General features: G+C 44.0%; 1 protein-coding gene across 1 annotated transcript in view; it reads left to right on the top strand.

The window, feature by feature from the left end:
- Positions 1-18,899, top strand: part of UNC45B (unc-45 myosin chaperone B) — a 32,106-nt gene extending 13,207 nt beyond the window's left edge. The window contains exons 8-19 of the mRNA XM_032216110.1: positions 1,811-1,982; positions 3,814-4,114; positions 6,754-6,848; positions 8,550-8,691; positions 11,387-11,527; positions 12,075-12,202; positions 12,672-12,738; positions 13,760-13,873; positions 14,854-14,969; positions 16,718-16,835; positions 16,970-17,125; positions 18,633-18,899. Of these exons, the coding sequence (XP_032072001.1) occupies positions 1,811-1,982; positions 3,814-4,114; positions 6,754-6,848; positions 8,550-8,691; positions 11,387-11,527; positions 12,075-12,202; positions 12,672-12,738; positions 13,760-13,873; positions 14,854-14,969; positions 16,718-16,835; positions 16,970-17,125; positions 18,633-18,899 (1,817 nt within the window). The remainder of the gene's footprint in view (positions 1-1,810; positions 1,983-3,813; positions 4,115-6,753; positions 6,849-8,549; positions 8,692-11,386; positions 11,528-12,074; positions 12,203-12,671; positions 12,739-13,759; positions 13,874-14,853; positions 14,970-16,717; positions 16,836-16,969; positions 17,126-18,632) is intronic.
- The last annotated feature ends 922 nt before the right edge of the window (positions 18,900-19,821 follow it).

The raw sequence follows: 19,821 nt of genomic DNA on the forward strand, positions 1-19,821 counted from the left end.
CACTTGCTGCCAAAAAGGTTAACCATCCCTGGCCTACATGCAAGCTCTCTCTCTCTCTTGAACAGAGTTATGGCACCAGACAGAATCTGTGTGCTATCAGCCACTTCAGTCAATTGTCAGTTCAGTTGATATGACTCTTGAAGGCCACAAACCTTCAAAATGTTTCGCCAAGCTAGTTTTTAATATGAAAGAAGAACATTATTAAGTGTATCACTGGAAATTCACTGTAGTTACTCTACTCTATATTGATTCATTTTGAAATGAAAATGAAATGAAATCAGATTTGGCTTTTGCCCTGGTTCTACCTGGTCCCAGAGATCAAGTGTGGCCTTTAGACCAGGAGGGGTTGTGCATCCCTAGCTTAAGTGAAAACTGAACTTGAATTTGCTTGATTTTCCCTGCACTTGGCTGAAGATTGAGCCACTTGTTGCTCAGAGGAGGTCACTCTGCATTTACACCCCGTAGCTGTTTACTTTCATTTGCAATGCCCAAGGCTCAGCATTTCATGAACCGTAGTGGGCTGCTGGGGGTTCACAGGGGTTCAGAAGAACCTGTAGCTAAGATTCTGAGCAGTTCAGAGAACCCCAAATCCCACTCCTGGCTGGCCCCGCCTACCCCGCCCCTCCCAGGAGTCCCACATGGCCAGTTTTGAATGTAGGTAAGTGCAGGGGGCACATGGAGGCTCGGGGAGAGCGAAAAAGGGACAAAATTTGTTTCTGGCCTCCAGAGGGCCTTCGGAGCCTGGAGAGGCCGTTTTTGCCCTCCCGGAGGCTCAATGAAAGCCTCTGGAGCCCGGGGAGGACAAAAACACCCTCCCCCCACTGTGGTGCAGGAGGCCAACTAGGCCACGCCCACCATGGCCAAGCCCACCCAGCAACTGGTCAGAGAAAACCCCTTGCTAAAAACAGGGGGGGGTGTTGCTTACCCCGGGTTCTGAAGCCTTTCCTCAAGCTTCCATGAGGGCCTCCCCAGGCTCCAGGCCCTCTGGAGACCAGGAACTGGACCATTTCAGGCCTTCCCAAAGTTCCGATAGGCCCGTTTTTCGCCCTCCCCAAGCTTCCGTGCGCACCCTGAACTTACCTGAATCCAAAACAGGCTGCATGGGGACTCTTGGGAGGGGAGGGGTGGGCAGGGCCAGCCTGGAGTGGGATTTGGGGTTTCTCTGAACTGCACAGAATCTTAGCTAGAGGTTCTCCTGAACCCCTGCGAACCCCCAGCAGGCCACCCCTGGCTCCAATACTCGAACATGTATTGGTGAAAAGAAAACCTCTTAAAATAAATTTACAAGTGGAACACTAAGGTTTATGCGATATTATGTAAGACAAGGGTTCTTGGAATAGCTTCTACTCCATCATCCTGCTTCAGACAGAAAACAAAATGGATGTATATGAAAAGATAATAAACAAGGCAGAAAGGCAAAATCCTTTTTCCATTATTGTTCCCCAACAAATAGTATATTACCTCTGAAACTGGAAGCTCCACTATCAGTCATTATAGATTTTCCATCCAAATAGAATTTGATGGCTGTCTAAATAGTTTTGCGACTCACTTTTTATAAGGAAATCCATATTTCACAATACTTTTCTCAGAAATGATTTATCCATAGAAGGTTTTGTTGTCTTGCAGAGGACAACTTTAGAAGAACAGTGTGAACTTCAATTTCGTATCCAGTGTGAGCCCAGCTTTCAATTTGCCCCAATTTATTTTGGGCTACAAATCTAACCCGATTGTCTTTTTGCATTGTAACTTAAACTGATTCTGTGTCCTTTCTATCTTCCTCTACTTACCTACCACCACTTTGTTTCCCCAGGTCTAAAAAAGATTTTGAAAGTTGCTGGCCAGATTCCAGAGATGTCCGATTGTCTCCCTCTAACAGATAATACACAGCTCACAGCTTCAGTTCTTCTGAACAAATTGTATGACGACTTGAGATGTGACCCGGAAAGAGAAAACTTCAGAGTGATCTGTGAAGAGTACATTAAGTGAGTCCAACAGAAAACAAGAGAAACAGAATCTAGTAATCCAATGAAAGTATCAAAACCTTCACAGAGTTTCCCATCAGTAGTGGGATATGTCCTGTTGATTGATCTCACTCAGTGCAACCTAAATTGGATGCTTTCAGGAAGAGAGTGGACTGCCATTTGTCAGAAATGGTGTAGAGACCTCCTGCTTGGGCGGGGGATTGGTAGATTTGTAGATGACCTACAAAGTCCCTTCCAACTCTGTTAATCTAATCTAAATTGCCTGAATTTTTTGAACTTCTTTTTCCCAGATGGCACAGAACTAAAGGGCTGATTGTCCCTTTCCAAAATAAACCCACTTGCAACACCCATCTGCTTTTTGCTTGTTGGAATGTTACAGGAAATCAGGAGCCCAGGCGGTTCAAATATATAGGTTTATTGTATGGTAATTTTCTCTACAAGAATCTGAACTACTAACGATTCAAACAAATTGGTGGTAGATACAAGTCAACGGAATTCAGGGTGGGCTGGGCTTCAAACTCTTGTGGGCGCAAAGAGACTTGAGACTGATGATGTGTTTGATCCCTCCCTGGTCATGGCTCAGCCTGGTCATCTCCTACATGGTGTTTTAAAATACTCTTTTTCATGTCTCAACCTCAGCTTCTCTTATATTGTCACTGGGTAGATTATGAATTTGTAAGTCATCCAAGCCATCTCTGATGAGTGATGGGTGGCACATAAATGTAATAAATAGCAATAGCACTTTGACTTATATGTTACCCCATAGTCAGAGTTGGGCTTCAAAAATTTCAGCAAAAGGTTCTCTGCCTGGTTGCTGGGTGGGTGTGGCCATGGTGGGCGTGGACTAGTCTGCCTCCTGCACCACAGTGGGGGGTGTGCATTTTCGCCCTCCCCAGGCTCTGGAGGCTTTCCTCAAACCCCTGGGAGAGCAAAAACTGCTTCCGCCAGGCTCTAGAGGTTCTCCGGAGGCTGGAAATGAGCCTGTTTCTGGCCTTCTGGAACTTCTGGGAGGCCCATTTTCCCCCTCCCTGAGTCTCTCTGTGGGCTCTGCACTTGCCTGGCATCCAAAACAGACTCCTGGGAGGGGCAGGGTGGGTTGGGATGGGATGGGTGGGCGGGGCCAGCCAGGGGTGGGATTTGGAGGTTCTCCGAACCAGCCATAATGTTAGCTATGGGTTCTCCAGAACCCAGGCGAACCCATAGCAGCCCACTCCTGGCTGGCCCCACCCCACCCCTCCCAACCCACCCTGTCCCTCCTAGTGCTTTACAACACTCTCTGGGTGGTTTACATTGTCAACATATTGCCCCTAACAATTTGGGTCAAACTCCTGGCTGTGAGCAGAATATGTCTGCAATACTGCATTCTAACTACACTACACAACCATGGCTCCAATAATAAATAAATATAATCAATTAATAATTTTCAATCTCTGCTGCTGCACACTGCTGGGTCATATTTAAGTGATTGTCCACTAGGACTCCAAGATCCCTCTCACACTACTGTTGAGCAAGGCACCACATATACTGTACCTGTGCATTTTGTTTTTCTCTTACTTTTTTCACCATTGAATTTCATTTTGTTAGATCGCGCCCAATGTTCAAGTCCGTCAAGATCCTTCTGTATATTGAGCCTCTCTTCTGAAGTGTTGGCTATTCTTTCCAGCTTGGTGTCATCTGCAAATTTGATGAGTTCCCTATCTATCCCCCTCATCCAAGACAATGTAGTGTCATATCTTCTACTGTGCTGAATCAAAGGACAAATATTATGCCTACCATTCAGCTAACCTTAACTATTATTCTCTTTCTTTCATATGTTTTTCCATGCCTCCAGGAGTAAAATTGACCCCAAGGATATGGACAAGACTTTACATGCCATCCAGACAGTGTCTGGAGTTTTACAAGGACCTTTTGATTTGGGGAACAAACTGCTGAGCATGAACGGTGTCATGGAGATGATGGTAGCACTGTGTGGTTCAGAGAGAGAGATTGATCAGCTAGTAGCTGTGGAAGCTCTCATCCATGCTTCAACCAAACTTAGTCGGGCCACATTCATCATTACCAATGGAATCACCCTGCTGAAGGAAATTTACAAAAGGACTCTGAATGAGAAGATCAAGATCAGAGCTTTAGTGGTTAGTTTTCTTAGATCTTTATCCTAATCTGTTTGATGATAGTCCTCTGAATCAGACAAAGAACTCTGCTCATTTATTTATGGAAACTTCATAATGAACTTAAGGTAAAATCTATGTGACAAGAAGAAGGGAATTGTTGCAAGTCCCACACAAAAATCTGCTCAATCACAGTTCCTATCCTTAAAATAAGACCAGATTAATTTATCAACCTGTGTTAGACTAGACAGAATTGGGGTCCCGTATCAATTGCATTGGGTGGTAGTAGCTCCCCAAATTTCTGTTAGACAAAAATATTTGTCAGACTTATTACTTCAGAGTTATGGCATTTCCATTGCCAAAGACAGAACTGTAGAGTCCTTGCTGTTCTCTGAGCTTGATTGTTTGTTCTGCAGACACTTTTTTGTTTGTTTGTTTGCAGAAGACTGATGTAAAATAGTAGACCAGCAAAATACTATGGACATAATATGTCGTATTTTTTTGGAATATAAAATGCACTGGAGTATAAGACGCACCAAGATTTTGAAGAGGAAATTAAAAAAAAAGTTTTTGCACTTCGCAGACCTCTCAAAAACAGCCCGTTTTTTGTGAAAACGGGCCATTTTTTGTCAAAACAAGTGGCATGCATAGCCTTTAGGAGGCTTATAGAGTGTTCCTGGGGGCTGGGGGGGGCAAAAATAAGCAAAAAATACCCAGTTTTTCACTCATTTTTGCCCTCCACAGCCATCAGGAGCACTCTATAAGCCTCCTAAAGGCTATGCATGGCCGTTTTTGCAAAGGGGGCGGGGTTTCAAGAGGCCAAAAATACTGTATTCAGTGTATAAGATGCACCCAGATTTTTACCCTCTTTTTTGAGGGAAAAAGATGCATCTCATACTCTGAAAATACGGTACTTAGACTTCAGCAAGGCATTTGACAAAGTAGACCACAACTTGCTTCTTGGTAAGCTAGAAAAAAGTGGGATAGATAGCTTCACCACCAGATGGATTCGTAACTAGCTGACAAACCTTACCCAACAATAAGTCCTTAATGGGTCTATGTCTACATGGAGGGAAGTAAGCAGTTCGGTATCACAAGGTCCCATCTTAGGCCCAGTATTCGTCAATATTTTCATAAACCACTTAGATGAGGGAATAGAAAGGGAACTTACCAAATTTGCAGATGATACTAAGCTGACAGGAATAGCCAACACCCTAGATCAGGGGTGTCAAACTCACATCATCATGGTAGCATCGTGTGACGTATTGGGACTTCCCCCCCCCTCGCTAAACTGAGCAGGGGCAAGGCCAGAATGTGATGCATCCAGCCCGCAAGCCGCAAGTTTGACACCCCTGCCCTAGATGATAAGCTCAGATTTGAACAGTGGGCCTATCTAACAAAATGAAATTCAATGTAGAGAAAAGTAAAGTCCTACACTTAGGCAAGAAAACCAAAAGAACATATATAGATTGGGTGAAACCAGGCTTAACAGCAGTAACTGATATTCTTAGTGGACAACCAGCTAAATATGAGCCAGCAGTGTGCAGGGGCAGCCAAAAAAGCCAATGCAATCCTAAACTGCATTAACAGAGGGATACATTCAAGATCAAGGGAGGTACTAATGCCACTCTACAAAGCCTTAGTAAGACCACACCTTGAATACCGCATCCAGTTTTGGTCACCACACTATAAAAAAGATGTTGAGACTCTAGAAAGAGTGCAGAGAAGAGCAATCAGGATGACTAGGGGACTGGAGGTTAAAACATATGAAGAACGGTTACAGGAACTGGGCATGGCTAGTCTAGTGAAGAGGAGGACCAGGGGAGACATGATAGCAGTGTTCCAATATTTGAGGGGCTGCCACAGAAAGGAGGGGGTCCAGCTATTTTCCAAAGCACCTGGAGGCCAGACAAGGAATAATGGATGGAAACTGACCAAGGTGAGATTCAACCTGGAAATAAGGAGAAATTTCCTGACAGTGAAAGCAATCAACCAATGGAACAGAAGTTGCCTTCAGAAGTTGTGGGAGCTTCATCACTGGAAACTTCCAAGGAGGAGACTGGACTGCTATATTCCCGGAAATGGTGTAGGGTCTCCTGCTTGGGCGGAAGGTTGGACCAGATGACCTATAAGATCCCTTCCAGCTCAGTTAATCTGTTAAATAAAAGAGACTTTTAGGATCTCACCCAACAGTATCACCTTAATTTTTCTTCTTTCAGAGTTTTAGAATTGCTCTTGCTCTTTTAGCACGTTGATCCTTTTAATCTTCTAGATAAGCAGGAACTATAATGGAATTCACCCAGAGTTGGTGCAGAAGCAGAATAAATCTATTTTGGGACATAAAAGATAATAAGCTTATCTCAGCCAAAGACTTACATCCAAGCCTAAATTTTTTAGCCCAAGTAACTCTAAAGTGTGTTGGTACCCTTCTATCCTTCAAAAAACAAAGGTGCTCTTCAGTTGAGTGGATTACAGTGGACATATCGCTGAAGTGTTTATCAGCAAGAAAGCCGATTGCCACTGCCTTGTGCCAGGATATTTTTTACCCCAACTTCCCAGGCTAGCCTACAACCCTAAATAAATTTCTCACTGGAGTCTGATAAATGGATATTCCATCTTTCATTTAAATTTTTCTTTCTTCTTTTTCTTTTTTCTTTTGCCAGGGACTTTGCAAGCTGGGTTCTGCTGGAGGGACCGACTACGGCCTGAGACAATTTGCAGAAGGATCCACTGAAAAGCTAGCAAAACAATGCCGCAAGTGAGTGGGAGGTTTATTTTGGGAGCTGGGGGTCATAGGGAGATAGTTGAATAGGTGGCTCCCCTGCCTCTCTTTCTTCCCTATCTTTTCAGCCACAGCCTCCTGCCTTGTAAGGTCTGGTTGAGAAACATCTTGTTTATCTTGCAGCAGCTATCAGCTTACTATTGTTGGAAGGAACGTCCTTCTAGTTTCAGTTCCAAGTGGGGGGAAAAGACACTGGAAACACGGAGGCTGCTTAGAAAGATGGTTTTAATGGTGGACAGGACCACATGGCTTGAGGTCCTGGGGAAAAAGGTGATCACATGCTTCCAGATGTTGGGTGAAGAAGAAAAAGAGAGAGAGAAAAGGGACATGCTGGGCTTTTAATACTCTATGCGGCTCCATCTCTTTGTTTCCTGTTCCTGTGTAAGAAATGTATTCTGATTGGTTGTCAGACTCCCATGGGGCCATGCAGGGGCAACCCTTTAGGTTGTGTTTTGAGTCCAAGTTTGGTTGAGTTCTCAGATGCCGTGTGAGTTGGATAAAGGGCTAATACTATCATGCCTTAATCCCAGCACCCTGGAGCTGAGGGGGGAGACTCTTAGTTATGTAGAATAGACGGGCTCAGGCATTTTAATGGCCCATGAATAAAAGTGGGGGCTATTAAGAGTGAGTCTGTTTCCTGCCTAAAAACCATGTTTCTCCATTTCTGATCCGGGGAAATATAATATTCTGTCTTCTCAATATTTCCTAGGATATTTCATTCTTCTAGGAAAGGGCTGGGCACTAAGTTCCTACACTATTTAAAAAGAGAGGAAATACTGTAGCCATCTATGGCTGCAGTGACTAATCTGGGTGACCATTTTTACTCCTTATCTACAGGCAGCATTATTTAATACCTAGCTCTTATAGCAGGGGTGGGTTTCAACCGGTTCGCGGCGGTCCCTGCGAACTGGTTGGTCGCCGAACCCGGAAGTAAGTAACTTCCGGGAACGGCAAAGGGCCCGTGCGCGTCCGCGCGCCCGCTCCTTACCTGGTTTTGATGAATTCTGCGCTTCCACGCATGCGCAGGACGCATACAGCGCCTGCGTGATCCTCCAGGAGCAGCTGGAGCATCGCACAGACGCTAGTACGCATGCGTGCGCTGCACGCGTGCACGCATGCGCAAGGACGCCGACGGCCTCGTTCCAACCGAACCGGTTGGAATGGGGCGAGAAACCCACCCCTGTCTTATAGACACCAATGTCCATACTGGTCCCAGAATGACCAATCCAATTCAAAAAGCAAAAACTACAGTAGTCCTCGGCTTACAACCATTTGTTTAGTGAACAAGTTACAACAGCACTAAAAAAATTTTTTGCACACCTACGAACATTGGAACTTCCCCAAATTTAGACCCTTGGCAACTGCCCTGTGTTTATGATGGTTGCAGTGATTCACTTAAGATCTACAGCAAGGAAGGTTGTAAAATGGGGCAAAACTCATTTTACCCACCACATTTCCTGCCTCTCTCTTCTGATGGGTCGAGTAGATTGACCGTCCCTCAGAAAACCTGGTCCCAAGCCGTGCTGGTTACTATGCTGATAACACAGGAGTTTTCTTAAGTTTTTATAGTGAAGGGAAAGACAGACTGGAAGGAAATCCTAATTCTTAGTCAAGCAGTTTCTCTCTCACCAAAGCATCTGTCCTGCAAGAGGCATTGTAACTGTCTTGTTCATTCAGGTGGCTGTGCAATCCCACCATTGACACCCGTACCCGAAAGTGGGCAGTGGAAGGCCTGGCTTACTTGACTTTGGATGCCGACGTGAAGGATGATTTTGTACAAGACGAGCCAGCCATGCAAGCCATGTTCGAATTAGCCAAGGTAGGAAATCTACAGCCTGGGTTGCTCTAAATCCTTGCTCCTTAGGCCTCAGGTACCTGGAATATTCAGTTTTGGTCACCACGATGTAGAAAAGATATGGAGACTCCAGAAAGAATGCAGAGAAGAGCAACAAAGATGATTAGGGGACTGGAGGCTAAAACATATGAGGAACGGTTGCAGGAACTGGGTATGTCTAGTTTAATGAAAAGAAGGACTAGGGGAGACATGATAGCAGTGTTCCAATATCTCAGGGGTTGCCACAAAGAAGAGGGAATTGAACTATTTTCCAAGGCACTTGAGAGTAGAACAAGAAGCAATGGGTGGAAACTAATCAAGGAGAGAAGCAACTTAGAACTGAGGAGAAATTTCCTGACAGTTAGAACAATTAATCAGTGGAACAGCTTGCCTCCAGAAGTTGTGAAAGCCCCAACACTGGAAGTCTTTAAGAAGATGTTGGATAGCCATCTGTCTGAAATGGTATAGGGTTTCCTGCCTAGGCAGGGGGTTGGACTAGAAGACCTCCAAGGTCCCTTCCAACTCTGATATTGTATTTGTATATTGCCAAAAGTATTCGCTCACCTGCCTTTACTCACATATTAATTTTTAATTTTAATTTAATTAATTTAATTTTTTAATTTATTAATGCTTATAGGCCGCCCTTTTCCCTGAGGGGACTCAGGGCGGCTTACATAAAATAAGGGGGGGGGGTGAACCAAGGAGGCCTCCGGGATCCGCCGCCTCGGAGGGGCCATAGTGGCGCAATCCGGTCGAGGGTCTCCGATGCTGCCGAGTGCCAGGCAGCAACCAGAGTCTCCACCGGACTGTGGGCGAGAGTATCAGGAATAACCCCAAGCTCCGTCTGGAACCTCAGAGGCTCCATAAGTCGCCTGGGGCGGAACCACCTGGTCGGTTCCTCCTCCCTACCGTGGGGGTTTGGTCTCCGGAAGTCGAGCCTCAGTAGGCAGTGGTCTGACCACGACAGGGGTATGATCTCATTACCCCTCAGACCAAGATCACAAGTCCACTGCTCCGAGAGAAATATGAGGTCGAGCATGTGACCCGCTGAGTGGGTTGGGCCCTGAATTACCTGGGTCAAGCCCATGGCCGTCATGGAAGCCATGAACTCCTGCGCCCCATCAGAGTGTTCACCGAGCGAAGGCAAATTGAAGTCCCCCAAGACCATAAGTCTAGGCAACTCAATTGCCAGCTCGGCTACCGACTCGAGGAGCGAGGGGAGGGCTGCTGCAACGCTGTTGGGAGGCAGGTACGTTAACAGCAGACCCACTTGACCCTTGAGGTCCAACTTTATCAGCAGAGACTCACACCCGACAAGCTCCGGAGCAGGGATCCTACGAGGTGCTAACGACTCCCGGATAATGATAGCCACACCCCCACCCCTTCTCTGGGCTCTCGGCTGGTGCAGCACCTGAAATCCTTCTGGGCACATCTCTACGAGGGGGACTCCTCCCTCCGGGCCCAGCCAGGTTTCAGTAATACATGCCAGGTCTGCCCTCTCGTCTAAAATTAAGTCCCAGACGAGAGGAGCCTTGTGAACCACAGACCTGGCATTTAGCGACAGCAGCCTGAGACCAGGGTCCTGGTTACTCGCGCCATCTGGCCTCGGAGTGGAACTCATAGGGCCGGAAGGAGGGATCTCTGTAACGTAGCGAACCCTCCTTCCCCGGTAATGGCCAGCCCTAAAGTCCCCGCCATATCTGCCCCTCCCTGTTACGACCGTAATGCTCCGGCCCTCTCCCGTGTCTCTGGTCCCCCCAGCCACCCCAGTGCCCCCCGCATTCCCCGGCAGGTCCTCCGAATCAGACATACTCATTCACTCACCCAGGCAGTCCCCACGTAGAGATTAAAACACAGAAAAAATACAACAATATTGGGCAGTAAAAGTGGGATCATTCACTCAATCACACACATATCTCATGTATATCCCATACAAAGGAAGGAAAAAGGAGAGAAAAGAAAAAAGAAGGAAAACATATGAACTTACAGTATTTAGACTGTGATGATGTCTTCCCGACTGAATTGCTGTTAGTATTTTTTCCCCTTCGGATTCATTGTTGAGTCACTGACACTGCATTAGTGCCCATAATGTGGCTAGATATTTCCTTAGTCTACTCCATGCTTCATTCATTTTTATTATCCTACAGTTGCATATCAGTTATAAAGTGACTTCTCCAAATTAATGACTTTTTTCATTATTCTTTGTGCTAATTATAGTTAGTCTGGATTTTATCAGACTGGTTTTCATTTATCTGTTCTGTATTAATATGAGTATTGGGTAGAGAATGTGTAACAACATCCATTAGACATCAGTCAGCAGAGATCTGGAGCAGGCGGCATGTCCATATGGGAATGCAGGGGGCAGGCAGAGGTTGAGGGGAGCAGATAGTCCTGTAAGTAGCTCGGTTCTATGGTATCTAAAGCTTTAAAGGCAATAACCAGGAAACTTGAATTGCACCTGAACATCTATTGGGAGCCAATATAAGTTCATATGCGAGTAAAGGCAGGTGAGCGAATACTTTTGGCAATATAGTGTAAGTAGGAGTGTGTGTGTCTGTGTTGTCTGTGCATGCGTGTTTGTATTCTCACACGCCAGGCAACCACATGGAGAGAGCACTCACCTTTGAAATGCCTGGTGGGTATGTAGTAACCTGAAATTCCTTCATTTGGTTTCATGCAGACAAGCGACAAGACGATCTTGTACTCCACGGCCAGTGTCTTGGTGAACTGTACCAACAGCTATGATGTCAAAGAACTTGTCCCTGAACTTGTGCAGCTGGCCAAGTTTTCTAAGCAGCATGTACCTGAGGAACATCCCAAGGTAAGCATCATCAGTCCTCTAAGGAGCACCAATTTGTTTTGATACCAACTCCATACAGCTCTCAAAGGAGACTCTTTGAGAGCTTTATGCAACGTAATTTCATTTTAATGTATGTATTCAATCAGTGGTGGCATTGAAATAATTTAACAACTGGTTCTCTGCCCTAATGACCAGCTGGGTAGGCGTGGCTCAGTGACCATGTGACTGGGTGGGTGTGGCCAAGTCAATGTCACTCACGTCGATGGGCGTTTTGCCCTAGCTGTTACAATGTAATGTAAGAGTTAACCGGAGAGGCAGGGCAATAAAGATTAGGCTAGAAACAACACCAGAATGTTTCCTCCCTGCCTACCTTACAGGATTAGCCCTGAAAAGTGGAAAAAAACCAAAATGAGATTTCTTCCAATAACCAGTTCCCCAAACTGCTTAGAAAGTTAACAAACAGTTCAGCGAACAGGCTGAATCCCACCACTCCATTCAATGTGACAACAAAGTGTTCTATTCTATTTCATTCTCATCAACAATTATCATTTCTCTTTTTTCCCCAAAGGACAAAAAAGACTTCGTTGCGAAGCGAGTGCAGCGTCTCATCAAAGCTGGAGTCACCTCTGCCTTGGTCTGCATGGTGAAGGCAGACACTGCTATTTTGACAGATCAGACCAAAGAACTTTTGGCTAGGTAATTCTATCTAAGGGGCTGCCACAAAGAAGAGGGGAGGGTCAATCTGAAGGCCGGACAAGAAGCAATGGGTGGGAACTAATCAAGGGGAGAAGCAACCTACAACTAAGGATGCATTTCCTGACAGTGATAACAATTAATCAATGGAACAATTTGCCTCCAGAAGCGGTGGGTGCTCCAACACTGGAAGTTTTAGATTGGACAACCATTTGTGTAAAATGGTATAGGGTTTCCTGCTTGAGCCAGGGGTTGGACTAGAAGACCTCAACGTTCCCTTCCAACTCTGTTATTCTGTTATTCTCTCACTCTTTGTGATCCTTCTTGACTGAATTGTAAGCCTGATTGCTGTGTCCCCTTGTTTATTACAGCATTCCTTAAAAAAAACCTGTATACACTGAAATATAAATGAGGAATATGAGCAAGAATTGTAATGAAAAATGTTTTTCTCACCTCTGTTCCTTCCTGGCAGAGTTTTTCTTGCTTTGTCTGACGACCCCAAGGATCGTGGTACCATTGTTGCTCAAGGGGGTGGGAAGGTAACTCATTTCTACAACTTCTTCATTTGCAATAGATGGGCTAGCTTCACATGTATATATAACCAGATCTAGTTCAGTGATGGCTACCCTTTTCCAGACCAAGTGTCCAAAGTGCGCCCGCATGTGTGCGAATGCGCACCCGGACCCCCAAAATGCAATGCATGTGTGGCCCCCTGCATGCATGCATGCCCCTCCCCCTACATGTGCCCCACCCCCTGCACATGTGCACGCCCTCCCGCACACACCCCATCCCTCATGCACGGCAGAGACCTGACAACCAACTGCCCAGTGGGAGGCACACACATATGTGTGGAAAAGCTGAACTGGGATGACAGCTCGCGTGCCCACAGAGAGGACACTGTGCCATCATGGATCTAGTGGCTACCACATAATTGCTTGACATTTTGGCCGGTTTCACACAAAGTGCAAAGACAATGGCCAAGTTCCGGGGATAAATGTCCTTATCACTAGGACATTTTTTTTTGAGGTCCTGCCAAAATCTTTTTTTTTTTTTTTTGTAATTTAAACCATTGTTTCTTCACTCTCTCTTCTTGAGCAGCATCCCAGCTCCATTTGAGCCTGTTGTCTTAGACCAAGGGTGTAAGACCAAGACCAGGTTCCATGGGTTCCCATCCTATGGGATTGGGCCCATAGGATGCTTAGATCTGGCCCGTGGAGCTGTCCTAGAAACAGCAAAGGACCAGCCCATGGTGCCTCTGCCAGCAGAAACGGAAGGAGGACCACATGCGGCCCTCCTAGGCTCCATTTTCAGCTGCGACGGCCTCTTGCCACCCTCTACAATTTTCCATTCCTTCCCCTCCCTTCCCTTTGCCCTTATTTCCTCCATTCCTACAATAATTAGGATTTATGCAAACTATTTTGCTTCATTTCTACCTTTTCCCTGTGCATATGTTTTGTTTTTATACTATGTCTTTTTGCAAGGGCTGATACTGTAGAGCGGATATAAATTACATCAGTACAAGAGGTGCTTATCTTATAATTTCTTTCTCCTCATCTTTAGGCCCTTATACCACTGGCCTTGGAAGGCACAGATGTTGGCAAAATAAAAGCATCCCATGCCCTGGCCAAGATTGCTGCCATTTCCAACCCTGACATAGCATTCCCTGGCGAGAGAGTGAGTAAATTCATGTGTCCTGCAACAACTTTATAAAACAGTAAAGTAATTGTGGGAACAAGCTGCATTTCAGTAACTGGAGAGGGATATAAATATATGAAACTGCCCACACCACTGAACAGCTTTTTCCTGTTTGATATCCAAACAAAATCTACTTTCTTATAATTAGAATTTTTTCTTAGCCCATCTTCTGAAATTTTCTCTGAATTATTCTCCATTTTCCTATGACAGTCTTTTGAGTATTTGAAGACAACTATCATGTCCTCTAAAGGGATGCGGTGGCTCAGTGGCTAAGATGCTGAGCTTGTCGATCAGAAAGGTCGGCAGTTTGACGGGTTCAAATCCCTAGCGTAATAGAGTGAGCTCCCGTTACTTGTCCCAGCTTCTGCCAACCTAGCAATTCGAAAGCACGTAAAATTGCAAGTAGAAAAATAGGGACCATTTTGGTGGGAAGATAACAGCGTTCCGTGCGCCTTCAGCATTTAGCCATGTCGGCCACATGACCATGGAGACCTCTTCGGACAGCGCTGGCTCTTCAGTTTTGAAACGGAGATGAGCATGCCCCCGAGAGTCAGGAACGACTAGCACATATGTGCAAGGGGAACCTTGACATTTACCTTATCATGTCCTCTACAGTCTCAGGTTAAACATATTCAACACTTCCAACCATTTCTCATAAGTTTTCTTTCTAGTGTCAACTCTTCAAGTAGACAGGAAAGCAAAGTTGTGAACACTAATAAACACAACTTTTTATTATAAAACCAAAGAATCTTGCAAGTCTGAATCCCCCCCCTTCTCATTATCTTTGTAACAACCAAGAAATGTCTTGTCTAAGCTTACAGTTTTAGCCAAAACTCCTATTTCCTTTTTCCAAAAGTTATTTTGGTTGCAACTCTTCCTTATGTGCCTCAAGGTTATTCCTTCTTCCCATTATGCCAGGCCCCTTACCATTTAGATTCTACACTATTGTTTTCATCCAGGTGTATGAAGTTGTGCGGCCACTGGTCAGTTTGTTGAATACTGAGCGCGATGGGCTACAAAATTATGAAGCTTTGATAGGACTCACCAACTTTTCTGGAAGAAGTGACAAACTCAGGTGAGACAACTAATTGTGTTTAGGTAATTTTTAACAGGTTGATCCTATTGATTAAGAAAAACCTTACCATGTCTATCCATATCTTCACATTTTTTTCTTATTAAGCAGACTTTTTGTGATCTTTTTCTTCTGCTATATTTTATCATACCATTTCTACTTCCATTTATTTATTTGCTCTGTAGGGCAGCTCATCTGGGTAGCTCATAACAAAAACAATAAGAAAACAGGTTAAAAACCAATATGCCAAAAAATGATCAATAAACCCTCGGATAAAAATAAACATGATCAGTAGCAAAATTAATTGTGTCAGACTCAGTATAGACACTGTAAAAACTCTTCACCAGTGGGAGGTGGGATTCAAATTATTTTACTACTGCTTCTGTAGATGTGGCTTTGTGGGCATGGTGTGGTTTTGTGGGCGTGGTTTCATGAGCGTGGCAGGGGAAGGATACTGTAAAATCCCCATTCCCTCCCCACTCCACTAACATGCTTTCCAGCTCCCTTCTTCTGTTCAGGGTAAGAAAAAAAGATCAGCTGGGAGGCAGCTGGGGTGGGGCCAGTCTATTTGCCAGTTCTACCAACTACTCAAAATTTCCACTACCAGTTTTCTAGAACCTGTCAGAACTGGGTGAATACTACCTCTGCCCCCACCCAAGTGAGGTGAGAGAGCCTTGTCTTCTGGGCCTTACTAAAGGCCAGGAATATGGGGCTAATCTAAGATCTGATGGGATAATATTCTTTTACTTAGATCAGTGTTTCTCAGCCTAGGCAACCTTAAGACATAAAGACTCAACGCCTAGAATTCCCCAGCAATGGGGTAGGGAATTTAGGAGTTGAAATCCACACATCTAAGAGAGAAATACTGACTTGGATTATCTCCATAGAATCTTTAGCTTTATTGTTAACTCTCATATGGTGTATATCACTGCATGTTTAGTCACTTAATAACAAATGTTTTAATTAGGAACAGCAGAAACATGATTATGAATTAGAGTTCCTAAGCTTTCCAGATTCCATTATAGCAGCAGAGAAATTAATTCAATGTTCAGATCAAAGAAAATTAAGATTTCCCATGATTTCTGACTTAAATATGAAAGAAATATCTAATATAATCAGAGAAAACTGGAAAGAATGGATGAAGGGCACAGCTGGATGCCAATGCCCTGTATAACTCCTTCCTCTATTCCAAGGAAGTAGATGAAATAAAGTATGGGTTTTCAAAGCCATCAAATTCACATAACACTGGTTGTACATGAAGCCATAAACCAGGGTTCTAAGAGACGGACTTATTAAAAAAAAACTTTGCATCACCATAACAACAGCTGAGCAGTTAATACAGTACTGGTGATGCCAAAAGATCTTTTTATTGCAGTAAACTATGATTAAAAGGGAGACTTGTCTTTGAGCCAAGTTTCACAAAGTGGAGATTGGTAGATGAGCCACAGTGGCGCAGTGGTTAGAGTGCAGTACTGCAGGTCACTTCTACTGCCTGCCGGTTGCCTGCAATTTGGCAGTTCAAATCTCACCAGGCTCAAGGTTCACTCAGTCTTCTGTCTTTCTATCCTTCTGAGGCGGGTAAAACAAGGAGGGCAATAGGCTTACTCTGTAAACCGCTTAGAGAGGGCTGTGAAGCGGTATATAAGTCTAAGTGCTATTGCTATTGGCCTCTTCTCAGAGTCCCTGACAGTTTCATACTTTTCATTTTCAGCACCCCGATACAGTAATTAAAATACACATTCTTCTTTCAGACAAAAGATCATCAAAGAGAAAGCTCTACCAGACATTGAAAACTACATGTTTGAAAACCATGATCAGCTCCGACAAGCAGCCACAGAATGTATGTGTAACCTTGTAGTTAATAAAGAGGTAAGCATTTCCATTTCCTGAAAATTCTGGTGAAGGGATTTCAGGTCTACAAGTTCTTCATCTAGGAATGTTCAACATGGCTGTATTTTATATGGAGCATCCATTTCATTGATTTCCCTCTCAACTTCCCCCAGGTTCAAGACAGATTCATTGCTGAAGGAAACGACAGACTCAAGTTGATAGTCCTATTATGTGGCGAAGATGATGACAAAGTTCAGAATGCAGCTGCAGGAGCCCTTGCGATGCTCACTGCAGCCCATAAGACACTCTGTCATAAGTTAACCCAAGTGGTAAGTCTATTCTTGCTTTTCAACCTCAATGTGTAGGTGTTGTGGCCTGCCAGCAGAGCTGGCAGCAGATTCAGACAGTGAGGAGGTTGGGGAGGAACATGGGCCAGTCCTGGAGTCTGAGGAAGGCTCTGATGAGGGCTTTGTGTCGGAGGCAGAGAGGGGGCCAGAGCTGTATGCCAGTTATTAAATGTCAGACATCAGTGAGGCAGACAAATAGCTGTTCCCAGTGTGCACATGCGCAGAGTTGCCAGACGAAGGGAACAGCTAAAGAACAGGGATCGACTTGTGAGTAAGACCACAGGTGGACGATAAATGGCGCCTCCCAGAGGAAATAAAAGAGGAGCAAAAGGGGAGTGGAGTTTGCAGGAGACAATTAGTTTGCTTAATTGGTTCGTGACTCTCCAAGACTCCTTGCCAAGTTTTGCAGATACCGGCCTGTCAGTTCTCCAAGCCAGATAAGGTCTGTGACTGTAAATCCTCCCTTGAAAGACTTTGTTGGATGTGAATGAGCAGAATTCACAGTAAATTAATAAAAAAAGGTTTTTGTCGGGACAAGGATTTTGCTTCATGCTCTTGAGAAGCCTAGGGCAGAACAGTAGGTAAAGATGGGTGTTTAAACTTGTTTTCAAAATTCTGATTTGCTTTATGTAATTCTGCTGTTCCTGCTAGTGATCTTTTCATGTACTGTAGGGTTTCAAGAACATATATGAACACAATAGACTACCTGTGCTCCTTGAACGAGGCATCATTCTGCTCTTCTTCCATTTTTTTTCACTCTTAAGAGTTTATTGGGATTTAAGAGTTTATCCATCACCTCACAAGATCTGCAAATTTTCCCCTGCTTAAAATGCTATTACTCTGCTGGAATGGCCCAAGGCAATTCAGGAATCAAGATTTTAAGAATATTACAACTTTAATATTTTCTCCCTTATTTTATTTGATTTTGTCCCATCTGTATTACTTTATAAGTAACTCAAGGCAGAAAACATATATTATACTTCTTCCTCTTATTTCCCCCACAACAACAAACGGGTTGGACTGAAAGAGAGCGACTGGCTCAAAGTCACCCAAAAAGTTTTCATGCCTAAAATGGAACTAGAATTCACAATATCCTGGTTTTGCTACACCAAACTGGCTCTTATTATCTTTTACGGATGCCTGTTCTATTTAGAGATATGACTCTATCCTTCATTAGTTCCTGTTTCCTCACAAAAAAGTGGTGGGATGGGGTTTTCATTTTTTTTAAATGATAAAACAGCCTTACAGGACAATTAAGAAAATGAAAGTAAATTAATAAGCAAAGCTTTTTTTTCTCCCCCGCAAACGGGGAATAAGGACATAGTAATTAATCAATAACTCACCATGAAGTTACCCTGAACTGAATATATTTAGAATCCTAAATTATGATCCTTTTCACACTTTTCTAATAGGGCCCCATGAACAAAACTGCATTGTGTATGTGCTCATCATTCTGATTTCTTCAGATTAATAACTCTGATTTGTTTAGACAACCCAATGGCTGGAGATTTTGCAGAGACTCTGCCTTCACGAAAAGCAGGAGGTCCAACACCGTGGGGTGGTGATTGTTTACAATTTAGTCCATGCAGACCAAGAACTGGCAAAAAAATTGGTGGAGAGCGAGATGTTGGAAATCCTGACCATCATTGGTAAAGAAGCGGATGATCCTAAAAGACAACACATTATCAAAGTGGCTCGAGAATGCCTTGTGAAGTTCATGGACTATGGATTGATCAAACCCCTGGCTCAGCCATAAAGAGGGAAGGAAAAATAAAATGACACAAATCAGAAATAAAGGAGAAATTGGAATGAATGTGTATGGAATAATGATCAGAAAATTAAAGCATTGTCTTCAAAGTTGTCCCTTATTATGCTTTTGTCTTCAGAAATAATAATCAAGATAATTTATAAATAATTGCTTGGAGGGTGCCTTTTGTCCTGGCTAAAAAAATTATTCTTTGAAGTGCCTGCCTAGCCAAATTATTTAAAGATGGGAAACTCCTAAAATCAAAAGACCTGGTATGTCAGTCAGGTATGCAATGTGCTTGGTAACATCGCAGTTGATGGAAACCACTCCTGGTCTGACTGAATCTACAGTGAAAGTTAAATATCCTTTTCAAGTAACTACCTTTATTTCCAACTGTAGGAAGTTAGCATCTACCCCTCTCCTAGAAGAATGAAATATCCCATGAAATATTAAAAAGGCAGAATATTATATTTCCCTGGATGAAAAATGGAGAAACATGTTTTTAGTCAGGAAACAGATCAGAGATTGTTTCCGGCTGCTGCCACCAGTTTGCCTGAGCCAGCCTATTCTACATAACAAAGACCTGCCCCATTTCATCGCACCACCCACCAAGTTTCAACCAAACTTAGCACACAGACAACCTACAAAGCTTACTATGACCTCTGACAGCAACCAATCAGGATAATCTTCCTGTGCCCCAAGAAGTTCAAAGTTCAGAGAGGGCATAAAACCCAGGGATTCTCAGCATCTCTTCCCTTTTAACCCAGCGCTGTCCGAAGATGTCTCTGTGGTCATGTGGCCAGTATAACTAAAAGCACTGTTACCTTCCCACCAAAATGGTCACTATTTTTCTACTTGCATTTTTTACATGCTTTTGAACTGCTAGGTTGGCAGAAGCTGGAATAAGTAATGGGAGCTCACCTCGTTACAC

The sequence above is a fragment of the Thamnophis elegans genome, chromosome 4, assembly GCF_009769535.1.
Source record: "Thamnophis elegans isolate rThaEle1 chromosome 4, rThaEle1.pri, whole genome shotgun sequence".
In the NCBI taxonomy this organism is placed as follows: domain Eukaryota; kingdom Metazoa; phylum Chordata; class Lepidosauria; order Squamata; family Colubridae; genus Thamnophis; species Thamnophis elegans.